A 24,420-nucleotide genomic window follows, 5' to 3' on the forward strand; every position below is an offset into this window, starting at 1 on the left:
TATTTCTCCCATTTAGAATCATAGGAAATATACCAAAACCATTAATTAATGAACACTAACTTTTTTCTTAATATGTAAAATGCCATTTTGGTCATTCTTTTTATGATTTGAGATTGGTTGTAATATTGATCACTATAATTTAGATTGTTAAATTCTTTGGGCAACTGACCTATGTGTATTCAAAGCATTATTATTCTCTGCCTTGATGGTAGAGAATAAAGAGCTATGTGCGAGTGTTTTCTATTCTTTATTTCATCTTTTCTAAAGTTTCTTTTCTGAAAAGAGACATCTATTTTTAGCATTCCCTTCTAGCACTTGAAATTACCACATGCACTAGCATTTCCAACTTATGTTTTATCATTACACCCACCTCTCCCTTTTGGATGTCTCTATTTTTATAGTCATGCGTAAAGTCCGTAATTCAGATAACATATTTCAGAACTTTTACAAAGTATTAAAATGGTATTTTGACAATATTTTTAGAAACCGGAAGCTTATGGAGTCACACAAGTACACAACAGTTCCTCAGTCAATTCGAATATAGTATTTAAGCCACTTGTATAATTGTGACTGTAGCTGTGACACAGAAGTAGGGCCACATTATGACTTTGGAGGTCCTGGGCATTTGGCTTCCATGGACCCCTTCCTCTATAAAAATACTAAAAATTATATTTTTATTTTACAATTGCTTTGGTACAAAACCTAATATAATCCAGGGTGAATTTATATTATATTCATTTTTTTCTTCTGACTAAAAAAAAAGGAAAATTAGAATTAAGACATTTTCTAGGGTCCTGAAAAAATTATGGGCCCTCAGCACCATGCCAATTGTGCCTAATGGAAAAGTCAATCCTGCACAGAATTCTATGAGTTTCTCAAAAATAATCCTCTGGAAATCACCTTTTAAGCCTTATTTCATTAAAAATTTCACTCTTCCATTTAGTTCTAGTTTTTTGGTTCAAACTTATATTCTTAAAAGTTGATGGCAGTCATTCTGGCTTTGTACTGGGAAATAAAATACCTTTTCTCATTAATAATTACTTGATTGAATATAAATTAGAAAGTGCCTTTCAGAGAGTTCAGAGTTAAATGTGAAAACAGAACAATTTCTGTAGAATAAAATGGGTGTTATTTGTTTTGCCTGATTTTGTTGTTGGTGGTGGTTTATTTGTTTGTTTGATTTAAATCTTTCCTTGAAAGAGTGGCAACTTTTGCTTCTCTGGATTTAGCCTCCATTTTGAGGAAAACCTTGCAGCATTAGACAGTTTTCACAGAAAGTGAAAGTAAAATCTTTAGAAAAAGTTTCAGAAATGTGAGGTTAAAATTACGTTATATAAAAAACAAAAAAATAAAAATCAAGAAATAAGAGCAACAATCTGGAAAAAAGAAATCAGTCCAAAGAAGTAATGTTTTAGAAGAGAGAATTCTCTTTAAATTGACAAAAAAAGGATGGATCATGTGATGTCTTTACTACTGTTAGCCATAAACATCACAATATAACACTAAAATTAGAAGATAATAATGGGATAACACTAAGGCGTGGTTTTTTTTTTTTTCCTCCTTATCTGTTGGCTATATAAAATGTGCTTTCCATGGGTTTTTCCAATATATTTTTCATTATGTAATATCTAATCTTAAAAAAGAAAAATTAAGCTCAGGGAATTGCAAAAGATCTGTATACTGCTCTTCAAGGCTGTGGGAAAACTAGGAAAAAAACGTGAAGGCATGTTCTTTTGGTGAAAGACTAAGAAAGTATTGTGTTTCTCTGTGAGAAACAGTCTTTGCAGAGGTTGGCAGGGTGTGTGAATTTCATTCTTGTTTCTGTGGTTCCAGAACATGCTGGTGGAAATCGAGCAGAAGGTGGTAGCCTTATCGGAGCTCTCCGTCCATAATGAAAACCTGATGTTGGAGGGCAAGGCTCACACGAAGGATGAGGCTGAGCAGCTGGCTGTGAAGCTGAGAACCCTCAAGGGGAGCCTTCTGGAGCTGCAGAGAGCGCTGCATGACAAGCAGCTCAACATCCAGGTGAGGGCTCCAGCCACTGGCAGCAATGCAATGCTGCAAAGGCTGCTGAATGTTTGTGCGTTGCTGGTCTGCTTCTTCTGAGACTGTGACATTTAAAGGAAAAGTTGGGGAATGATACATACTCACATGTAAACCTGCTTTATATAAACTATGGCATAGACTTTCAAACAGATTTTGTAAGGACTACAGTCATGACTGACATTTTGGTCAGTGATGACCACAGACATGACGGTGGTCCTGTAAATTAGTACCATACAGCCTAGGTGCGTAGTAGGCTCTACCATCTAGTTTTGTGAAAATACACTCTTTGATGTTCGCACACAGTGAAATTACCTAATGATGCCTTTCTCAGAATGTATCCCCATCATTAAGTGACACACAACTGTGTTTGAATCCATAGACCTGAAGATTGCAGGATAGGAAAAGAAAAGAAAATGCAAATAAATAGCAAAATCTAGCAAATACACTGTTTTAAAAAATATTTAAATGTGGGTCATAGATTAAGATATCCTATAACATTTTTACATTTTTCTTTTATTTCTCCTACATTCTACTTCTCAGATATAGTCAGACTTTTTTGTTTAGTGCCCACAACTTTAGACTTATCATATATTCCAGGTGAATTGAACCTTTTATTATCGTGTAATGACCTTAATGTTCCCTAATATTCGTTTTATATTACTAAAGCTTTTTTGGAGTAACATTTGCCTGGTATATCATTTAGCTTTCCTTTGATTTCACCCTTTCTGTGTCCTGATGTTTTAGATGTGCTTCTTATAAAGAACATTTAACTATATTTTTTTGGTTCTAAACATTTATCTAATCAGAAAATCTCTGACTTTTAAAGGGCAAGTTTAGTCCGTTTAAATTTATTGTGATTACTGATGTGTTTGGACTTTTATTATCTTATTTTTTGTTTTCTATTTTTGTCCTGCTCTTTCTAGTCTTCCTTTTCCTTTTTAGCCTTTGTTTTTAAGTGGCTGAATTCTTTCCTTTGTTTTTTTTTTTACCATGCATACCTAATATACTCTACATTTATATCTTAATCTCTCTCCAGATCAGTTTAAGAACCTTAGCACACTTTCACTCAGATTTCTTCCCATGCACTTTTCATACTGTTATTGTTTAGTGTTTTAATTTTGCTCATTTTTAATCTTTACAAATTAGATATTACTATTATCATCCTAAATAATAATTAAGTGACTGTTTATTGAGAAACTGCTCTGTGCCCACTGCTATTCCATGTGGTAGAGTGAAGGAGCATGGGAAAAAAACTATCTATCTGTACCTGTATATCTATGTCTATATATTCCTATCTTCAAAGGATTAGTGTTGGGGGAGACAGATAATAAATAAAATGGAAACACGTTCTTATATACTAGGTTAGAAGATGGTAAGAGCTCTAGGTGAAATGCCATAAGGCAGGTAGGTAGAGAAAGGCAGGGCTGGGTGGATTATTTGCAATTTTAAACAGGGTGGCCAAGGCAGTCTCCCTTGGGTTACGCTTGAAGGAAGGTTGCGTGAAGGAGGAGAGTTCCAGGCAAAGGGGAAAGCAAGCACAGAGGCTCCCGGTGGGATCGTCCCTGGTCCGTTCAAGGACATCAGTGTGGCTGGAGTGGAGTGAGCAAGAGGAGAGTGGTGGCAGATGAGGCCAGACAGGTAACAGGGGAACCAGGGTGCAAAGGACCTTGTAGGCATCTTATGGCCTTGGAGTTTTACTCTGGGAGAAAGGAGAAGCTGCTGGAGTATTTGGGAAAAGAGGAATGACAAGGTCAGATTTTAACCTCTCTAGGGGACCAGGGTGGAAGCTGAGACACCAGTGAGGAGCCCTACTCTAGAGGTAGAAGAGGGGAGAACTTCTCAGATTCTGGGTAATGGAGAAGTTGAAAACTATCTGAGGAACAGATCTGAGGGGAGAAAGAGTAGTTAGGTCAGTAGTTTAATTTTGAACAGGTTAAGTGTGAGATGCCTGTTAAATGTCAAGTAATTGGAAATTCAGGGGAGACACCTAGACTGGAGTCATCAGCCTCTAGATGGTTCTTAAAGGCATGAGACTTAATGAGATAACCAAAGGAGGGAGGAGAGATAAAGACCAAGGTCCTGGAACCAAGCCCTGGGACACTGCAGTGTTGAGAGTTTGCAAGATGTGGAGGAGCCCACCAAGGAGGGTGAAAAGGGGAAACTAGAGAGGTGGGAGAAAGGCTGAGATTTTGGTTCCTGGAAGCCACTTGGGGATAAAGGAGGTGAAATGAGGCTTGGGAACAAACCACTGGGTTTAGTGATGTGTAGGTCTTTCGTGACCTCGACAACGGCTGTTGAATGTGGAAGAATGGAGAGAGAGACTTCATTCTTAGATAGAAATACAACATTTTAAAGACATCAAATTCTTCCTCTACTAACGTATAAGTTTAAGTTATTCTCAACTAAAAGAGTAACTGTATACTTTTGGTATGTGACAAAATGATAACAGGTTTACCTGGAATAAAATGAATGTGAAAATAATCATAAAATTCTGAAAATGAAGAGTTATCAGGGGCTAGTCTTATCATATATTAAAATACAATATTACAATAATTAGACTAGTTTGCTATTGGCACAATAAATGAATGAACAAAAAATTAAACAGAATAGAGATCCCAGAAAGAGTCCCCAGTATATAAGAGAATTTGGTAGCTGTTGGTGGCATTTCAAATTGGTGGATGAAATATAACTCACTGCGTAAGTAATAATAAAATAAGAGGAGAACCAATTAAAATATGATAAACTGGAATTCCTATGTCATTCTTTGCAGAAAACAAAGGCAGCACAGATGGATCAATGATTTAATTGTAGGGGCCGGCCTGGTGGGGTAGTGGTTAAATCTGGTGCTCTCCGTTTCGGTGGCCCAGGTTTGCAAGTTTGGATCCAAGGCGTGGCCCTACACCATTCGTCAGGCCATGCTGTGGCAGCATGCCACATACAAAATAGAGGAAGATTAGCACAGATGTCAGCTCAGCACTAACCTTCCTCAAGCAAAAACGAGGAAGATTGGCAACAGATGTTAGCTCAGAGTGAATCTTCCTCACCAAAAAATGAGGATTTAAATGTAAAAATTAAACCTGAAAAGTTCTGGTTGTATAGGTATTTAAAAAAAATCTTAGAGGGCTGGCCCCATGGCTGAGTGGTTAAGCTCACACACTCAGCTTTGGCAGCCCAGGGTTTCGCTGGTTTGGATCCTCGGTGCAGACATGGCACCACTCATCAGGCCATGCTGAGGTGGCATCCCACATAGCACAACGAGAGTCACTCACAACTATAATCTATAACTGTGTGCTGGGGGGCTTTGGGGAGAAGAAGAAGGAAGAAAACGAAAAAAGACTGGCAACAGATGTTAGCTGAAGTGCCAAGCTTAAGAAAGCAAAAAACAAAACAAAACAAAATCTTAGGGTAGAGAGGACCTGTGCCACTATGCCCAAAACCCAGAATTTTAGTTTTTTCAAAACTACACAAAAATGAAAAAGTTCTGTATAACCAAAAAAATATTAACCAAATCAGAGGGCATGGAGAAATAGGGAAGAAACCGCAATTCACATGATAAAGAATTAATTCTCTTAATTTCCACAAATCTTTTTTAAATCAATAAGAAAAGGTCACCTAATAGAAATATGGACAAAAGATATAAAGAAAGAAATCAAAGAAATTAAGAAGTATATGAAAAGATATTTGATTTCACCATTGGAGAAATAAATGCAAATAAAGACAAAGTACAACTTTTCACTTTAAATTTACGTACTTTAAACTGCACAGACAGTCTTACTTTGCAAATTAAAACAAAAGAAAAATGCTCACGGTATTAAAATTGAACAAAACTAGAAGGATTTTGTAACTGTAAAAGTATACATCATTTCACTTAGTTTTATAAAAGCTACTATCAATCTAAGGCATTGTGCATTTTCCCCCCCTCCAATGGTGGTATGTGAATGAACTTAATCCCAAAAGAAACCAAAACAAAGGGAGAGACTTCAAGGTTCCCTATGTGGGAGAGCTTTCATTTATAAAATTCCAATTGTGTCCTAACCCTGGAGGCAGGTGGGGAGGGATGGAGCACAAGTGGGCATTAAACAGGGGTAGGGACACACATTCCAAGGCCTCAGGGCCTGGGAAGGGATATAAGTGAGTGAAGCAGGCCTAGTCAGGACCTTGGTGAGCTGGTACTCAGTTCCAGCTGCTATCACACGAGAATCTATAGGCAGCATTGCTAGGTCCTCCAGAGAAAGGAAATTGGGATTTATATCTAAAATGTCCCTATTTTATTTTATTTTATCTTATTTTAAAAAGTTTTTTTGAAGAAGATTGGCCCAGAGCTAACACCTGTGCCCATATTCCTCTACTTTATATGTGGGACACTGCCACAGCATGGCTTGATGAGCTGTGCATAGGTCTGCATCCGGGATCTGAACCTGCGAACCCCGGGCTGCTGAAGCGGAGTGCATGAAGTTAACCGCTGCACCACCAGGCTGGCCCCTAAAATCTCCCAATTTTAAAACATTGACATTTCATTCTAAAATTTTGAAATAATTTGTGTGGCAGACAAGGCCTGTCCAGAAACCAGCCGTGGTTCTTGGACCGTCACTTTAGAAATGCTGTTCAGTCTCCCCATCCTGGTCCCACCCATTATTGACCTGGAGCAAGATCCTTGAGCTTCCTTCAGCCTTTCTTACAGATCAGTTTTCTCATCTCTAAAGCAGGGGAAATAATAGTATTTCACTTTAAAAAAATCCTAAAGTTTTTAATGCAAGTAATGCTCACAGTAAGTGCTCAAATTGCAGTGTTTATAGTAATTAATAACAACAACCAACTGTTTGCAAGCCACATTCTTCGGGAGGATAGCAACTCCTGACATGCTGGAAGGCAAGGTTTCAGTCTGGTCAGGGCCAGCTGAGCTCGCTGACAGCGGCTGTGGTGTCCACATGTGGCAGATCCTGCCCCAGGCCACAGGGATTCTTCAGCTTGAGAAAAGTCCTGACTCCGCCCACAGGTGTAAGCTTTCCTGAGGGTTCTGTCGTATGAAATGTACATATGAGTGGTAGTGTTTTGCTGTGTTGAAATTGATCATTGCTTATTTATTTTATTTTTTTTTGAGGAAGATTAGCCCTTAGCTAACATCCATTCCCATCTTCCTCCGCTTTGTATGTGGGAGGCCTGCCACGGCGTGGCTTGCCAAGCGGTGCCGTGTCCACACGGGGGATCTAAACTGGCGAACCCCGGGCCCCTAAGCGGAACCTGCCCACTTAACCGGTGCATCACCGGGCTGGCCCCAAATCGTTGCTCATTTTTAAGACATCTATAGATTCCAACATATTTTGTCTAATGAGTTTCCAGCATATAAGATTGAAAAACTTGATGGATTTTTTTATAATTAGAGCTTTTAAAAGAGATTATTTTTCCAACTGTAGGAATAAAAGGATCCCTGTGTACATATTATTGCCATGAAAATGATCATTTCCCTTTGTGTAGAAAATTCGGAATTGGTCTGAAATTAACTAACGCTAAAGGGGGAAAAAAAAAATCTTCCACTGAGCATAGATGTCAGTGAGGTTTTGGCCGTCTGTGGGGGGGGTTGCGTGATTCAGGACTGGAATACCTTCCTCAGCCTTGTGTGCCCATAAACACACCGTTTCTCAGTTTTGCTTATCTATAAAACTGTCTTATCTGTTACAGCCATTCTTTTTAACTAGTTGGACTTCTGTGCGTACCAAAGAATAACCAATCCCTTCAGTTTCCCCCACAAATAGATTCCTTCTCTACGTGAAGGGACACAGACTTACCGTAATATTCTCTCTTGAATTACACGGTATCTTTCTTGGAAGAAATTTAGGTCATTTTCACACATTATCATCCACCAGAGGAGCCAAGAGTTTGCCCTGCATCAATAATGAAATGCTTTATAAAGAAGTGTTTTATTTAAAGTTTAGCATTCCCCAATCCTCACTAATCTTCCAAGGAATGTTCCTGGCAAAGTGGTTGCTCTTCCAGTATTTCCAAAATAAACAGCTTATGTGGCCCCACCCAAGGGGGAGTCTGGGTGCAGAAGCCCCTTACTTCCTATTCCCTAGGTGGGAGAGAAAACTGTTATCAGACCTCAGAGAACGTAATTACCATTATTTTATTGCTTCTGTCAGTGCCTTCTCATCTCAAGGGGCGAGGGAGTGAAATTTGAACTGGATTCTTAATCATTTTTTGCTTTCCGTGGTCCAAGTCTTATGTTTCAAAGTGACTAAATCGGTCAGAGAAAAATTCACTTACTGAAAAACCTAACCCAACCACATAGAAAATACGTACTTGGCCTCTGCTTTTGATGCTGCTTAAATTTTTTTTCCTCTAAAGCTGTGGATCCGATTAGTCAAGTATGACTCCCCTTCTTAGCTCTTAAGTCTTAGAATCTGAATATGTGTGTTCGTGCATGTAAAAGTGGTTAAGCTGTTCTCGAGACCTGAGGTTTCAGTTGTCATTTTTCCAGCACTGATTTGGTGTCAGGAATTTGAAAGAAAAGCTCTCAAACAGGCAGTGCTAACCGGCGTCGAAGGGTGAGGTGGTGCATTGAGAAGTTACCACACGAGGCTTCAGCCTGGGCTCAGAGAACAAGCCTTTGCTGAAGAGCAAAGTGGGCAGGAGGTGACTGGATCCCACCAAAGAGAGTCAGCAGGTCATGGCCATGCCGCTTGGTCGTGTTTTGTAAGCTGGAGCAGCTCTGCTTGAGAACATCTTTCAACTGACTTCTTTGGGGTCATTCTCTACAGGTCCCTTTTGACCTGCTGTTTCATCCTTGCTGGAAGAGCCAGGATCTTCCAGAACTTATTCTGGGTAGATGTGCATTCTCAGATGGGAGAGACTGTTCCATGCAGAAATGTGAGGGCTTCAGTCCTGGAAGAGCGCCCCCGCCCCGCACCTTCCACCTTCTTGAAAATCCGCTGCTTGTTTGTGAGAGGCGTTCCTGGGGGGGTGGGGAATATGCTGAACTGGGCGTCACTTTCACCCATTCTGAAGGTCCTACAAAATGCAAATCACGTATTTTATACCAATGGTACCCCCGTTGTTTTACCTAAACCACATCCTCTTGCTGGAAAGCGGCATCATCTTAAAGGAAAGGAAGTCCCCACAAGCTAAGGTGGCTCAGTGTGGGAGAGGACTATCTCCATGATCGCCTGTAGCTTTCACTGTTTCCCTCAGTTCACTTCACTTCAAGCACTGATACCAGCCTTGCAAAGTGCATTATCTCAGACATTTTCCAACGTCATCATGAGATTCTAAGGAGTTAAGACAGGAGGGTAAACAGACTCCATCTATTTCCCTGTAATAGTGTAAAATTCTGAAAAGAAGAGAAAGAGAAGGGTCTTTGTGGCAGTCAGGCCCGATGAGCTGGAGTAGCGGGGTCCCATTCCATCATCGGATACAGCAAAGCAGGACCAAAGCACAGAGGAGCTACAGCCCCAGAACTAGACGGCAGGATGACTCCTCTGCGGAAGCAACGTGCCCAGTACCCGCCCCCACCTGCCCCCCGTGCTCCAGCCACATGGGCCCCTTCACTGCACTTGCTCTCTCTGAGATGCCAGTTTCTTCCCCCTTCTGGGCTTTGCTCAGGCTATTCCCTAGGCCCTCCCCCTGGATCTTTGCCAGGCTGGCCGTGTCTCATCCTTCGGTGCTCGGCACACTTGTCTCCTCTGGAGATGCCTTCTTCACCAGGCTTCTGATCCATTCTCTAGTTTCACGTTCTTTGTTGCTTTTAGACTATCCGTCTTATCTTGTCTATTATCTGTCTCCCCAGCAGAGCCCTTGTGTGGCTTTTTGTTGGCAGAATATAACTCACCACCATCCCCCCAACCCCATGAGTGAATGAGTCATATTAAAATTGTGTAATTTGTGGGGCCAGCCCAGTGGTGCCGTGGTTAAGTGCGCACATTCCACTTCGGCAGTCTGGGGTTCACCAGCTCGGATCCCAGGTGTGGACATGGCACTGCTTGGCAAGCCTTGCTGTGGTAGGCATCCCACATATAAAGTAGAGGAAGATGGGCACGGATGTTAGGGCCAGTCTTCCTCAGCAAAAGAAGGAGGATTGGCGGCGGATGTTAGCTTAGGGCTGATCTTCCTCAAAAAAAAAAAAATTGTGTAATTTATCCTTTGGCGTACACCTATGTGTGAATAGAAGGGCTCTCCTTCAGAACTGATTCCATTCTGGTATTCAGTATTTTAGGGCCTTTCCCATTCCATCAGAATAATCAAGCAGGAAGGATAAACTCCTGCCTGGGCAATAAGTAATTACTTTTGTCTTTTTCCTTTAGCCAAACTTCATCAAGGCCAGCAGTGGCAGCACATGGCAGTGGGGTCTGGTCCTTGTGTTGATAGTAGAGGAAGTGAGAACCAGAGTTATAGTCTTGTGGAAAAAATTCTAGAATAATATCTGGTGACCACATCAGTCAGCTAAAAAGCCTAGCCTCTAAATAGTTTTTCCCCTCAAATATTTCTAAGTATAATCATCTATTTGTGATTCTCCCTCTTGCAAATGCCATAAATTTATGGGTTTTGTGTTACTTTTTTTTTTTTTTTAATGTGAGTGATTTCACGTCCAAATGGAGCCATTTTGGTACCATTATCCAGACCACACTAAAGGAGTTGTCACTTCATTTGGGTTAAGGTTTTCCTGTGGGTAGGATGGCTCTTGATTTCTACTTTGTTAAAAGCAGGGAACAGCACAAGAGAAGGAGGAAGGCGATGCTGACTTGACTGCTGCTCAGAGCCCCAGTGTCCAGGAATGGCTGGCCCAAGCTCGCACCGCGTGGACCCACCAGCGACAGAGCAGCCTCCAGCAACAAAAAGTAAAGGATTTCCTACCTCCCTCTGACCTGCAGATCTACCAAGCAAACACCTTGAGGGCAGTTTTGTAGAAGGATAAGTTGCTTCTGTACTAAAGGCAGAGATGCCCCTTTATCTTCTCTTCGGACAGAAACAAGACCCGGCTAGCTGTTCCAATGTACTAACTTGTGATCGCTGGAATGATCGGTCATTTTAAAGTCTAGTCTTTAAGAAAAGCTTGCGTTTAGGTTTATATATGGTGCAACTCAATTATAATCTGCCTTATCAAGGATATCTACTCTATTTTCAGTTTGTCCCAATTTGAGTCTGTTTTATATAATAAAAACCTCAGGAAGGCCTCTGAGAGTTGGTAAAAGCCTGAAATACATGTTTTTGAAAGAAATTTGATTTATTTTCCACTTGCACGTGGGTACCATCACAAAACAGGATTGCATATCTTTGTCTAGCGAAACAAATGAGCTTTGAATAAGAATGATTTCTCATTGATACCTTAACATTATGTATAGGACATATTAAAATGTTTTATTTTCTTAAAGAGTAAAAACATTTATCATAAATAATGGAAAAGGAAAGCCGAATCCATTGATAATCCCATTTATTGAGTAAGAGGGGAATTAAAGAGAGCTGTTCCTCTCAGGGATCTCTCGCGGCTAGAACAAGGCAATGTTGATTTTGCAAAGTGAAAGTGCATTTTCTACCAGTAGAGGGCACCGTTGCTCAGCAAAATTTCCTTTCCCCTTGGTTTTTCCAAGATTTTTCAGAGATTTCTTTTGTCAACTCCAGAGAAAGTTATTGAGTACTTTAGAGTAATATTCGAGCATTTACCTAAAACACACCTTTTATGCAATGTGCAAACTTTAAAACTGAATACAAAAGTTCTTTAATTTTCTAGACATAGAACCACGATTGTAGACAAGAATCACAGAGTAACAAAGCTGTTTTCATTTGTCCTTTTCGTTGAGCAGGAGTTGGAACAAGAATTAGCAGAGCAGAAGACTCTCCTCCGGTCGGTGGCCAGTCGCGGGGAGGAAATTCTGACCCAGCATTCAGCAGCGGAGACCTCTGGTGGTGTTGGGTATGTTTCGAAACACTTTTTCTCTTCTTGTCACTGTGCCTTCCTGACATTTGAGGAAATGTAAATATCTCACTCAAAATTTTATTTTAGGGGCTGGCCCGGTGGCATAGCAGTTAAGTTTGCATGTTCCACTTTGGTGGCCTGGGGTTCGCTGGTTTGGATCCTGGGTGCAGACCTGTGCACTGCTCATCAAGCCATGCTGTGGCAGGCGTCCCACATATAAAGTAGAGGAAGATGGGCACAGATGTTAGCTCAGGGCCAGACTTCCTCAGCAGAAAGAGGAGGATTGGTGGCAGATGTTAGCTCAGAGCTAATCTTCGTCAAAAAAGAAAAATTATTTTAAATGTCTTCTGCAAAAATTTAATCATTGTTTTTCCTTTAAGATGCTAAATTTCCTTGCATTTTGAACATCTCATAGCGCAGCATGAGTATAGCTAGTAATTACAATGGCTAACTTGCCTGCCCTGTTTCCAGGCTGGTCAGCATATCTGTACAGAGAAGATGCTCTTGAGTTCATTTTTTAAAATCAAATAAGAAATACATTATAAAATTAGATCCTTGTTGTTTCTAACTGAGTGATCATATATAACTACAAAACATTTTCCCTATAAGAACTTATCTTCCTCTAACATCATTCTGAAAAATAAATGTAAGTGCCTACTGAATATCTTGATTTTTTTTTTTTGAGGAAGATTAGCCCTGAGCTAACATCTGCTGCCAATCCTCCTCTTTTTTGTGCTGAGGAAAACTGGCCCTGAGCAAACATCTGTGCCCGTCTTCCTCTACTTTATACGTGGGACGCCTACCACAGCATGGTGTGCCAAGTGGTGCCACGTCTGCACCCGGGATCCAAACTGGTTAACCCAGGGCCGCCAAAGTAGAACGTGTGCCCTTAACTGCTGCGCCGCCGGGCTGGCCCCCTGGATTTTTCTTGATGTTCTATTTCTATAATTTCTACATGTAAAGTCATTGAGCTTTGTGTCCTGGTTTGGAGTGGAGACCAAAAGTCTTATACGCAGAAAAGTAAAGTGTTAAAAAAAAAATTAAGGTGATGTTTCAAGTTGAAGACTTGGATTTAAAACATAGGAAGGAAAAGGCACTGAAGCGGAGTGGACGCATCCCTGTATGTTGAGTCAAGGCTGGGTTTTATTCCAGCTCTCCTGTTGTCACCCTGGAAAAGTTACTCAGCTCGAGCCTCAGTTTGCTCATCTGTGGAATCAGAGTAATAACCGACCCACTTCATCACAGAAGGGTTGTGAAGGCCGTGAATGTCAACTGAGAAGTTATCTAAGAAAACTTTCTTTAAAATCTAAAACGTTAAGAAGAAAGTTTCGGTGAAACCTCTGTGTTCATGCGTTGCTAAAGGTAGTAATTTAGTAGTAGTGTCGTTTGGACGTAATATGCCAAATAGCTTTAACTCCACTGCCTTGAATGTTCCCATGTCTGATCATTTACTTGAAGGAAATAAACTAAAGGAGGAAATACATATGATAAAGATAATTTTGAAATATTATTTATAATACCAGATAATTGAAAAGGCAGAAATGCCCAATGGTATAAAAAAGCCTAAGAAAAAAAGTATGTATATATAATCTTAACAAGAAGTTATGTAACAGTATCAGAAAATGTATCTGTGATACTAAGTAAAAATGTGATATAAAATTGAATGTAGGGGCTGGCCCCATGGCCAAGTGGTTAAATTTGCACGCTCTGCTTAGGCAGCTGGGAAGTTTGCTGGTTCAGATCCTGGGTGCAGACCTATACACCGCTCATCAAGCCATCCTGTGGCAGCATCCCGCATACAAGAACTAGAATGACCTGCAGCTAGGATATAGGACTATGCACTGGGGCTTTGGAGAGAAAAACAAACAAAAACAAAACAGAGGAAGATTGGCAACAGATATTAGCTCAGGGCCAATATTCCTCACCAAAAAAACATAAAAATAAAAATTGACTGTATAGTATGTGTGTGTGGGTAAGAACCAGACTAGAATGTAGATTATCAAAACTAACTTTGGAAAGGCGGATTTGAAGATTTTTTTTTCATTTTTTTTCAGTTTAGTCAGTGCTGACATACTGGTACTGATATACGATATCAGTGTTCACTATATACATATGTATGTATATATTTGAGAATTTCAAGGGCAAAATGATAGAAACCAAACTAAAATGCAATTGTCAATACACGTATTATAACAAAATACCTAGGAAATAGGAAGACATTCAAGAAAGGAAAAACAAATCAAAAAACAGTAAAAATATCGATACAAATAATAAATATCAATTAAAAAATAAGAATGAATACTATTATGGCATCTATAGTCAGGAATTCCATTAAAATAACCCTAAAACTGTAAAAATTGTGTTAAAATTGGGGCCAGCCTGGTTGCATAGTGGTTAAATTCTCATACTCTGCTTTGGCCGCCTGGGGTCCACTGATTCGGATCCCAGGCGTGGGCCTACACACCGCTCATCAGACCATGCTGTGGTTCTGTCCCACATACAAAATAGAAGAAGATTGGCACAGACGCCAGCTCAGTGACAGTCCTTCTCACACAAACACACACAAATTGTGTTAAATTAAATACAAAGGGGTTTTAAAAATCTCTGTTGTCCGTGAAGCTTAAAAATGCTGATAAGGCCATAAATATGTGTGTCTGTACAAACCCAAGTGAGAAACACTGTGCCTTCCGTGCTGACTCCAAATCGAGACTTGCATTCATTTTGCAGTTTCTCTTCTGTTTCCAGTTCTTCTAAGATGTTTATTCATCCTTCATAGTTTTCTCAATATTTTTGCCAAACTCTGTCTTTATAGAGAACCCGTCACACATATTGCCTCCCCATCATGTGTATAGTTCACAAAAAGAATCAGGAGGAATCTTCCGCAACTTTCTTGCCATGATCTTTTTTTCTTTCCTTGCCCTTTAGCTTTGGAAAGGACCCAGATGAAAATTTTTTAAAGAGAGATTTGCGGTGCGGTACTGGCTTTCTGTACAAAACTGATTTTAAACGCTGCTTATAAATTCTTTAGTTTTTATACAAATTCTTTAGAAAAGTCACCTTCAAATCTGGTTAGTTACCATTCAAGCACGCCTTTCAAATCTCTGAGTAAAGATACCAAGCGAATGAACAACCATAAATTAAGCAATATCCAGAAGCCAAAAGAAAAAATATATATGTTTTAACAGAACAATAGCATCGCTAGAAAAAACCTTTATATATTCAGGCTTTAACTTGTTAGCTGATTTTCCAAGACTATTAAATCTGAATTGGTTTATGTAAGAAAACCCCTGTGGGAGGGTCATGACCTGCTTCGTGGGTACAAATTTAATATATAAAGAATAAGTAGCATGTGACATATAGGAGAGTTGATGGAGGGGTCCTTCCAAGATTACTAAGGAAATTAATTGATATAAATATCAAAGGGAAAGAAGAATATTTTCCATGGAAAACAAAAGGCTATGTTCCAATTTAAGACTGATAGCTGGTGGCATTTTATATGTGTCAATGATTAAATATAAGGATATAGATTTTAAATATCCCCTGGTTTTATCCTAAATTGTTGTGCAAACATAAATGAATTCAAAGTGATGTGTTACAGTCCACCATCACAAAAGACAGCACAATAAAGAAATTTAATTTCATAAGAACTTTAAAACTTGATTTTTATTTCAAAAGATTTTTTTAAAAACACGCAAAAGTCCAGAGACTAATATCTCAAACAAAATTCAGGGTATCAATTGTATTTTGGCACTTTTTTCACTCACCGTTACCTTTTTAGATTGATTCATGTTGATACATATAGATCTAGTTCTTTTCATTTTAATTGCTTAACAGTATTTTACGTTGTGAAATAAGAACTTATTCACCCGTTTTCTTGTTGTTGGGCATTTACATTGTTGCCGGTTTTTTTCTTGCTATGACTGGCATTGTCGAACTACCTTCTTACATGTCTCTAAGTGCACAGGTGGGAGAAATTCTCTCGGTTGTATCCTAGAAGTAGAATTCCTGCGTCATAGCCTTACAGATAATCATTTAAGGCTTACATCAGCAGACTTACCTCAAGAAACTGTTGTATTCAAAACTTATTCTTAGAAGAATTGGCTTTGGCATAGTGTATAGTATTATCTTGCCAATGGAATTGTTATTTTTTTTCCACTTGAACAAAGCTTCTGTCAAAATCGTAATTACAACCTAGTGTGCCTTTCAGATGGCATGGTTCTAGCTAGGACTTCAAAACTCCTGACAAACTAGGATCTATTGGAACTTGGGTCCCCCAGATTCTTGTTGTTACCGTTACCACTGTCATTAGGCCCCATTTATTGAGTGATTATTACTTGCCTCTAAATTTAATTCTCATACTTCTGCAAGATAAATACTGTCTTCATTTAAAGATGGGAAAATTGAGGCTCAGGGAAGTGAAGCAAATTACTCCAAGTCACAAATCTAATGCGCTGGAGTAGGGATCAAAGCAGATCTGTCTCACCCCAAAAGCCGTAGTCTTTCTCAGATGCCACACTGCTGCCTGTCTTTAAGGATGATACTGCAGTACCTTACTTTCACGATCTGTACTCCCAGTCTGGAGCCTAAAACCTGGTCTATAGTATTTTCTTTGGACTCAGCATAAAACTCTCAATAGATTAAGCATATTTTTAGGGCTTTTGAATTAATTTGTAGGGTATTTGTCAAAGGATACTAATCTAATTATACACATTCTGATTCTAAAAGTTACAATTATTTTTTTATCTTTAATATTGAACTATTTTCAATGTATTTTTAATTTAATTGTGCTCATGGTTCAATTATAATATCAGTAAGAATATACTTGTTTTATGGTTAGTGTCAAATTTTCTATTTTTATTTATATTTTTAAAGTGTAAGCTAATGACTAAAATAATCTAGTTCCAATTTTAGAGCCAGATCTAGTAGGTACAATGAGTTACCTAGAACTTATCACCTTTTTGCACACATTGTAAACTTAGATTATTTATTCTTCTAATAGCGAAAAACCTGATGTGTTATCCCAGGACTTGGGGATGGAAGGGGAGAAATCTCCTGCTGAAGACCAGATGAGAATGAAATGGGAAAGCCTACATCAAGAATTTAGTACCAAGCAGAAACTACTACAGAATGTTCTGGAACAGGAACAAGAGCAAGTGGTACCAAACATTTTGCTTTTCTCTATTACTAACATAAAAGATGCACAGCTTATGCTAAAGGAATATAACTTGTGCAATAATGTTTACTTTTATTATCAATTCAAAATGACATAAATTATTCATCCTGTATGTTTCTTGACAAGCCTGTTTCGTGTTTTCCTTAATTGTATATTTGTATGTGGAAATTTATTTGATTTCTAGATCCTATTTTCCTTAGAGATGATTAATATCTGATGACTCAGCATAAACTATTAAATTTTAAGTGGCCCCCCCCCTTTTTTCTTTTTTACAACTTTGAAAATTAAAGATTCAAATCAAAGATGTACACATCTCTGGCAAAAGAAATTCCACAAATCTGGGAGTAATTGTCATGTTATCTTATTTTCCATTGCTACTTCCAGTATTTAATAGTTTCAGAAGATCTTAATGAAAAACATTTTGGGAGCTCGTTGGATCTAAAATGAAGGGGAAGCCAGTGGTCAGCTAGAATGATTACTAACCCATCTGTAGGCTGGTTCCCAAGATGGGTAGGTACTGTGTGATGTTGGACTTGGTCCCGCCAAGCAAGCCAAATCCAGTGGAATTGGATATAGCAACAGAAGGCTCCAGGTGGATGACAGCTATTAGTTCACTCTAGGCAGAAGCCAGACAACAACTGAGAGTGAGAGGAATCGCCCTCTTAGAGAGCTAGTGAGTGAGGCAGGAACCCAGGCAGCCCTTTGGATGCTCACCCCAGCTGTGGCTTGGCAGGATTTTGAAGGCCGAAACCTAGTCCCAGGTCCTGGGCCAGCAATGCTCCTCTGGGCCATTCCATGACAGTAGTATTATCAGAGTAAATTCTAGAACCTTTACTGTGGCTCTGAGGAGGCTGCTGTTCTCGTTGCTCTGGCCAGGACTAGCTTAGGGTCTGGGAGAGGCTTAACCTGGAAGCAAAAGGATATCAGTAAGGTGCATCTGAGGAGAGAAAGGGGAGGAGCTTCTTGCCAGGATCAGCTGAAAGGAGATGGTCTAAATGTTGTAACGTGTCCCCTCATCTATGGGGAACCGTTCGCAAGCCCCTCCAGAGCCATCCATTTCTATCTCATTTTACAAACTCTCGTGGCATGCCACACCCTCTCACTCCCCTCTGGGGCCAGGAGCCTACTTTGCCTCTGTCCACAGGAATAGACACCAGCTCTGGCCCTAGGGCACATAGAGCACTCCATTCCTAGAGGCGGTTGTCCCAGAACCATACTCCACCCTGGGAGATGTTGGCCTACAGTTTTGCACGGACCTCCTCCCTGTGTTTGAGTTAATCCTTCTTCACACCGCTGATCACACATTCCTCAGACCCGCAGCTTGAAGTCTTGATTTCTGATCTAGCTCTCCTGGACTTGACCACTAGCTTGCCTTCATGTTATAGTGTTTCCCCATTCCTTTGACTGTGAGAGATATTTACAGACCTAAATCAGGGACCACAGTCTTTTGTGACTCTCCTGAGGCAGATAAATCCAGGACATTTCTAGTAATATTTCATGCTTACTGTTCTCCATTCATTGAATGAGCATCCCCTGGATTCCACCTATTGTCCATTCAACTTAAAGCGCCTGCGTGATTCATCCAGTGTCTGCAGACCTCCTGGACATCCCATCCATTACCTGCTCTTATGTCGGAGAGCTCCTTTTTCTCTCAGCGGGTGCCACCCTGGCATCTCAGTATTCTCCATCTGGGCTAACTGGAAAAACCTTGTTCTGCGGCCACCTACATTCCCACATGATATCTGGGCTGTTAAAGTTTAGGTTCAGGTTCATGTCTCTCTTCCCTTTGGAATTAGAAATGGAAAGCATCGAATGTTCTTTATTTTATGACATTTTTGCATTCGAGTGCTTTCTTTAAGGAATCACCAGTCATTTGTACAAAGTGCCTCCTGGTTTGTTTTCTTCTCTTTGGTGTGAAGAGATGGGAGATAAGGTAGGGAGGGAGCAGTTTAGCTGTGGGAGTTTCCAAGAAGAAAAGGAATGATCATTTAATGTACCCATTTTGTGTTCTAGGTGGTAAGCTTTCTAGGAACTCTGTGGTGAGGTTGACGTTCTCTCTGCTTTGTAGATCTGTAAGTGTAGCCTTGGAGAGAATTTCTCAGGGTCTCATGACAAAGAAGAGGCAGAGCTGGGATTGAGACGTAGGCCTGTCCAACTCTGTAGTCCATCCTTTTTCACGCTACTTACTGACAGTTTTGTACACCAGACATACTTATCCTCTCAAGCTTAAAAACAGGCACATTTTTTTGGCCTAAAGTTCACTAGGTCAAAAGGCATTTATTGTTTAGAGCAATTTTCTTTCTCTATTCATTTCCAATGTATTTAGTATCCCTATACAGAGCAGCCTACATGGCTCCAGGATAAAATATGGCTCCTGCTCCTAGGAACCTATAACCCAACCAAGGCAATATTTTATACAGTTTTGAAAAATTAAGCAATCATGGTAGACTCCATAAGTGGGAAATTAAAGGGAAGTAGAAGTAAAAAATGTGGAAAGCCACTATGGGAGGTGTGGAATTTGGTGAGTTTTGAAGACGTGCTGGGTGGTGGGCGTTCCAGCTACAGTGGAGAAGGAGCCTGGCATGTTGAGAAGATAATGAGTAATCAGCCTGAAGGTAAGATGAGGATGAGGTGTTTTGACAAGTTATGGGAGACGAAGTTTGACTGGAAGCATTAAAGAGTTTAAATGTTAGGCCATTTCTTGGTCCTTACTAGGGAGATGTGTATACCTAAGAGAGTTTAGAGGAGGTAAGTGAATGACGAAAGCCAAGGGGCCAGGGTAGATCTGGTATTTAGGATGCATTAGTTCATCATGGGTGGTGCTCAAACCAAGAAGACAAGTTGAGAGGAAGGCTGTGATAAGATTTCATGCATGTTTCCCACCACCTTTCTTTGGAGTCCATCAGTGGAAACGTTGCCATTGCTGAATCTGCTCACCATGTTTAGTCAGCGTGGTATGTGGTAGGGGTCATATTTATCCAGAAGAGTTTTTCATAAGGACAGCCTTTCCAGCATCTGCTTCCACATGCACTGCTAAATGAGAAAGCTGGACATGCTACATGTGCCCTTAATAAGCCGCTGCTGTTCACCCACAGCTCTACAGCAGGCCAAATCGGCTCCTGTCTGGCATGCCACTCTACAAAGGGGACGGGGAGACCCAAGATAAATCTGCAGTGACCTCTTTGCTGGATGGATTGAACCAGGCCTTCGAGGAGGTTTCGTCCCAGGTAGGGCTGCGCTGTTGGTTTGCTTGTGGATCTTGGTGTCGTGAAGCTGTCCCACCCCTGGGCACGAAGTGTTGAGACCCATCGCTAGATCCCAGTCCTAAAAGGAAGAGCCACTGGGGCCGGCATCCCATCCTGCTATTTTTCTTCTATTTCTCAAAACACCATAATTCATTGTTTGTCCCCTGTTGTTTTCCAGGGTGGAGGGACGAAGAGGCAGAGTATTCACTTGGAACAGAAGTTATACGATGGGGTCTCAGCCACCTCTACTTGGTTGGATGATGTCGAAGAACGTTTATTTGTCACCACAGCCCTTTTACCAGAAGAAACAGAAACTTGCCTCTTCAACCAAGAGGTCAGTTTGGCAGCAGCTTGTGTCTGTGAGTGTGTCACATTGAAGAGCACTTGAAATCTGATGCTGAATAATTAATGTTATGTATAAAGAAGGTTAAACGTGAAACAGTTCTAATAAAGTGCAAATTAAGTGTATTTCCAAGCAGCGTAATTCAGAAAAGAATTGCCTAGATATAAAAAGCTCCCAAAGGTATTTATGTTTTGCATTTTTATTCTTTTTTAAATTTTATTTGTTTATTTTTTGGTGAGGAAGTTTGGCCCTGAGCTAACATCTATTGCCAGTCTTCTTTTTTTGTTGTTTTCTCCTCAAAGCCCCAGTACATAGTTGTGTATCCTAGTTATAGGTCATTGTGATTCCTCTCTGTGGGACGCCTGCCACAGCATGGATTGCCAACCGGTGCCATGTCCGCACCTGGGATCCGAACCAGTGAACCCTGGGCTGCCGAAGCGGAATGTGCAAACTTAATCACTGTGCCACCGGGCCGGCCCTGGCCCCTGCATTTTTCTTCTTTATCTTTTGTATGTAGGAGGAGGAAAAACTGGAGGACTCTTTGTAGAAACCCTGTTGTCTATTGTAAATCCTCTACATGGGAAACAGTAAAAAAAATAATGTTTGAATTCCTAAATATCACTTTGCAAAACTCATTTTTCACCAAATGTATATTATTACTAGGTAATGATGTAAAGCTTCTGAGAACAATCTCTCCAGCAGCAATTTGCATAATGTTTATAGAAATGTAAGAAAGTGGTTCAAGTTGCCTTAGTTGTAATTATCATTGAACACTAAGAGAGAGCAGACTTTCTATGAGGAAAAGATTTGTATATGGATTCATGGATCTAAACATTGAAATGTGCTTTTTCTTTCATCAACCCTAGACTCTTGCCAAAGATATTAAGGAAATGTCTGAAGAAATGGATAAGAACAAGAACTTGTTTTCCCAAGCATTTCCAGAGAATGGCGACAACCGAGATGTTATTGAAGACACTTTGGGTTGTCTTTTGGGCAGGCTATCCTTGCTCGACTCAGTAGTCAATCAACGATGTCATCAGATGAAGGAAAGACTTCAGCAAATACTCAATTTCCAGGTAAGACGTTATCAAGAGATGCTTGACCATTCTCCAGCTATGTTCAGTACTAAACAAGATGTCTTATTGAGGTATGATATAGACTTTTTTTCCCCAAATGTATAATGAAGAGCAAGAACATTCCAGAAAAACAAGGGGATTGAACTCATGACTTAGAAAACTGAGAGTTTTATGCTTCTAGAAATGGAGGGTTGAGAAAACCAGCCAACCAAACTAAGAACTGAATAGACCTTTAAATTCAACCAATAAAAGTGGTATTTATGGTATGTTATAATTTCCAGGTGATAATAGTACAGTTTAAAACGTATGAGCAAAGTGACATGCAGGAAGTGCTGTCATACAGGATGAACCCTAGACTTCAGTACCCAGGGGCTGTTGAAGTGACTATGGCTGAATCACTTCTACTTGTGCTAAAAATGTGTTGCGTTACTTCCCAACCCTGACTCCTCAGTCTTAGTGCTTTTTAGCCTCAGACTAGAGTTCTGTTTCCAATTGAATAATTGTGTGCTTGTGAAACTTTTCTTATGACCCTAAACTTCAGCAAATGCAAAAGTCGCTGGTAAACTTTTAGTGTTGGTTTTCATTCCTAATAAAAAGCACCCTTTGGGAATATTTAAGTTTTAATTGAATTTTATTTTTAACAAACAGAAGATTTATAACATAGATACATGTACTTGGGGCCAAAAGTTTGACATAAAATTTTGATTTGTAAAAAAATACTGTAAAATGTCAAATAGATGTGGTATTGGCCAAGAAACCTGGAATTTTCTAGATATTCATCTAGAGGGACAAATTATCACTACCTTCCAGTAGTTTAAATTCTTAAAGCTACAAAGTAAAATTATCACAAATGTTTGTGTATCTTTTTTATTCACAAAAATTTTCCACGTCCGCTATTGTCTTTGATCTTCACAACATCCCTATTAGCTGAGCATTGCTGTAATATTCATTTTGCAAAGTCAGAAGGGCAAAAATTAAGAGTCTCTAAGCTGACCCTCCTGGGTTCAGATTCTGGCTCTATCACCTACTGCTGTGTACTTAGCTGCTTCTCTGAGCCGTGGTGTCCTTGACTATTAAATCATGCCTCACAGAGTTTTGTGAGGATAAAATGTGGAAAATACTTTGAACAGTATCTGAAAGATAGTAAGCACTCAGCAGGTTTGGTTATTGTTGTTGCTATTAATAATAGTATGTATTATAACAGATACACGATCTGAAACCAGCGGATTTTTATGTTTTGTATTGTTAAGGTGATGGCAGGGGAGATGGAAAATAGTTGACCTATTCAAGATGTATTTTGAGGGCAGGCTCAGCAGGAGAGCATTTGTTGATGGTTTGGAGATGGAGAATGAGAGAAAGGAGGGGCTGCTGAGGAACTCTAGGGACTCTGACTCGAGCATCGAAGGGGCATTTTTAACAGAAGCCTGGTGGATAGCAGTGTCGTTGACAGTGGGCAAGACTGGGTCGTTGGCGGTACCATTGGTTGGGCAAGAATATGGGGTAGAATTAAGATACTCAGGTGAATAGTCGCAGTAGATATTTGGATCTGCAAATCTGTGGCTTAGAGGAATGACCTGGACTGGATGTTTGCATGTGTATCTTTTATGTTGTGTAGTTCATAGACGGGAAAGAGCATCTCAATTGGAGTCAGAAAAGCTAGGGTTGGTTATTTGGGTATTTTGTTTTGGATGCAAGATCTGATTGCATGTACATGTATGTGCACTATGTCTAAAGTCAGTAAGACTGTTGTCCAACTTGTGGAAACTTATTTCATTACTCTAAAATCCATCTTGCATAAAATAATGCACTGACTTTTAACAGCGTTCTAGTCTATCAGCTATGAATGAGGCAGGTTAAAAATGGAAATATGTGTATCACTCAGAGACATATTTCCCTTTTTCAATTTGTATTTACTATGCTAGTGTCTTTGGTGCTTTAAAATTTTTATTGGTAGTTATAGCCAGTCAGAGTAAAATATGAGCTGAGAGAATACTCTGGAACTCATTTTGTGTAGAGGACCAAGAGGAGAACATGCAATCATGAAATTCTCTTTAAACATGTTCTCTAGTTTTCCTCTGCCAGTAAGTTTCTAGTTGTTGGTGGCCAGCTCACGAACAAAAACGGACATTTCAAGATGTTTGTGTTCCAATTTAATTGAGAGAAAGAGTTCCAATGTTAATATAATTAAAGGTCAAGTCTACAAACCATTTTCTTTTACTTTGCACCAAGCACCTGGTATGCTGTCCGTGCTCAATAGTTATTGGAATAGTGTGCCTTCGTTTTTCATTTAACCTTTGCGTATTAGCTTTTGCCAGACTATCATTACCCTATACGCAGCAGACAATCTGGAAGAATGCACAGGTGTTACGCAGACGTATAGCGCCTACGTGGACTCACAACAATTTAATGTCAACTATGCTGTAGGTAAAACATTTTTCCCGTAGACTTAACGCCAAATACATTTCCTGGATGTTTTTATAATCAGGTATTTTAAGTTATTTAAAAAATGAAAGAATTCTTTATTTAGATTTTATTAAGTGAGGCAGCACAAATGATTTCTAGAACTTGAAACTTGGGCCTGTTCCTCAAACAGCTGGAATCCTGCCTCTTTGCGCCCTACAGGTAATTCT

The 24,420-nt window shown here is 39.8% G+C and overlaps 1 protein-coding gene and 1 long non-coding RNA gene across 43 annotated transcripts in view; one reads left to right on the forward strand and one right to left on the reverse strand.

Annotated features, from left to right (window-relative positions):
• Positions 1-17,935, reverse strand: part of LOC138921669 (uncharacterized) — a 29,227-nt gene extending 11,292 nt beyond the window's left edge. Inside the window, exons 1-3 of one of the 2 annotated variants that reach the window (XR_011434439.1) lie at positions 17,841-17,935; positions 7,833-7,928; positions 6,825-7,063 (exon numbers count right to left, since the gene is read on the reverse strand). This is a non-coding gene — a long non-coding RNA (uncharacterized lncRNA). Of the gene's footprint in view, positions 1-6,824; positions 7,064-7,832; positions 7,929-17,840 lie in introns of those variants that run through there. The other variant, XR_011434440.1, reaches the window with a different exon arrangement.
• The window catches only part of SYNE1 (spectrin repeat containing nuclear envelope protein 1), a 442,051-nt gene that overhangs the window by 299,091 nt on the left and 118,540 nt on the right, over positions 1-24,420 (forward strand). For 24 of the 41 annotated variants that reach the window (XM_070256132.1, XM_070256133.1, XM_023632822.2 and 21 more), the window contains 7 exons: positions 1,834-2,025; positions 10,743-10,877; positions 11,841-11,950; positions 16,953-17,109; positions 20,222-20,353; positions 20,550-20,705; positions 21,581-21,790. In XM_070256132.1, the coding sequence (XP_070112233.1) occupies positions 1,834-2,025; positions 10,743-10,877; positions 11,841-11,950; positions 16,953-17,109; positions 20,222-20,353; positions 20,550-20,705; positions 21,581-21,790 (1,092 nt within the window). The remainder of the gene's footprint in view (positions 1-1,833; positions 2,026-10,742; positions 10,878-11,840; positions 11,951-16,952; positions 17,110-20,221; positions 20,354-20,549; positions 20,706-21,580; positions 21,791-24,420) is intronic. The other 17 variants (XM_070256119.1, XM_070256127.1, XM_070256148.1 and 14 more) reach the window with 1 other exon arrangement.

This window comes from Equus caballus, chromosome 31, assembly GCF_041296265.1.
Source record: "Equus caballus isolate H_3958 breed thoroughbred chromosome 31, TB-T2T, whole genome shotgun sequence".
Classification (NCBI taxonomy): domain Eukaryota; kingdom Metazoa; phylum Chordata; class Mammalia; order Perissodactyla; family Equidae; genus Equus; species Equus caballus.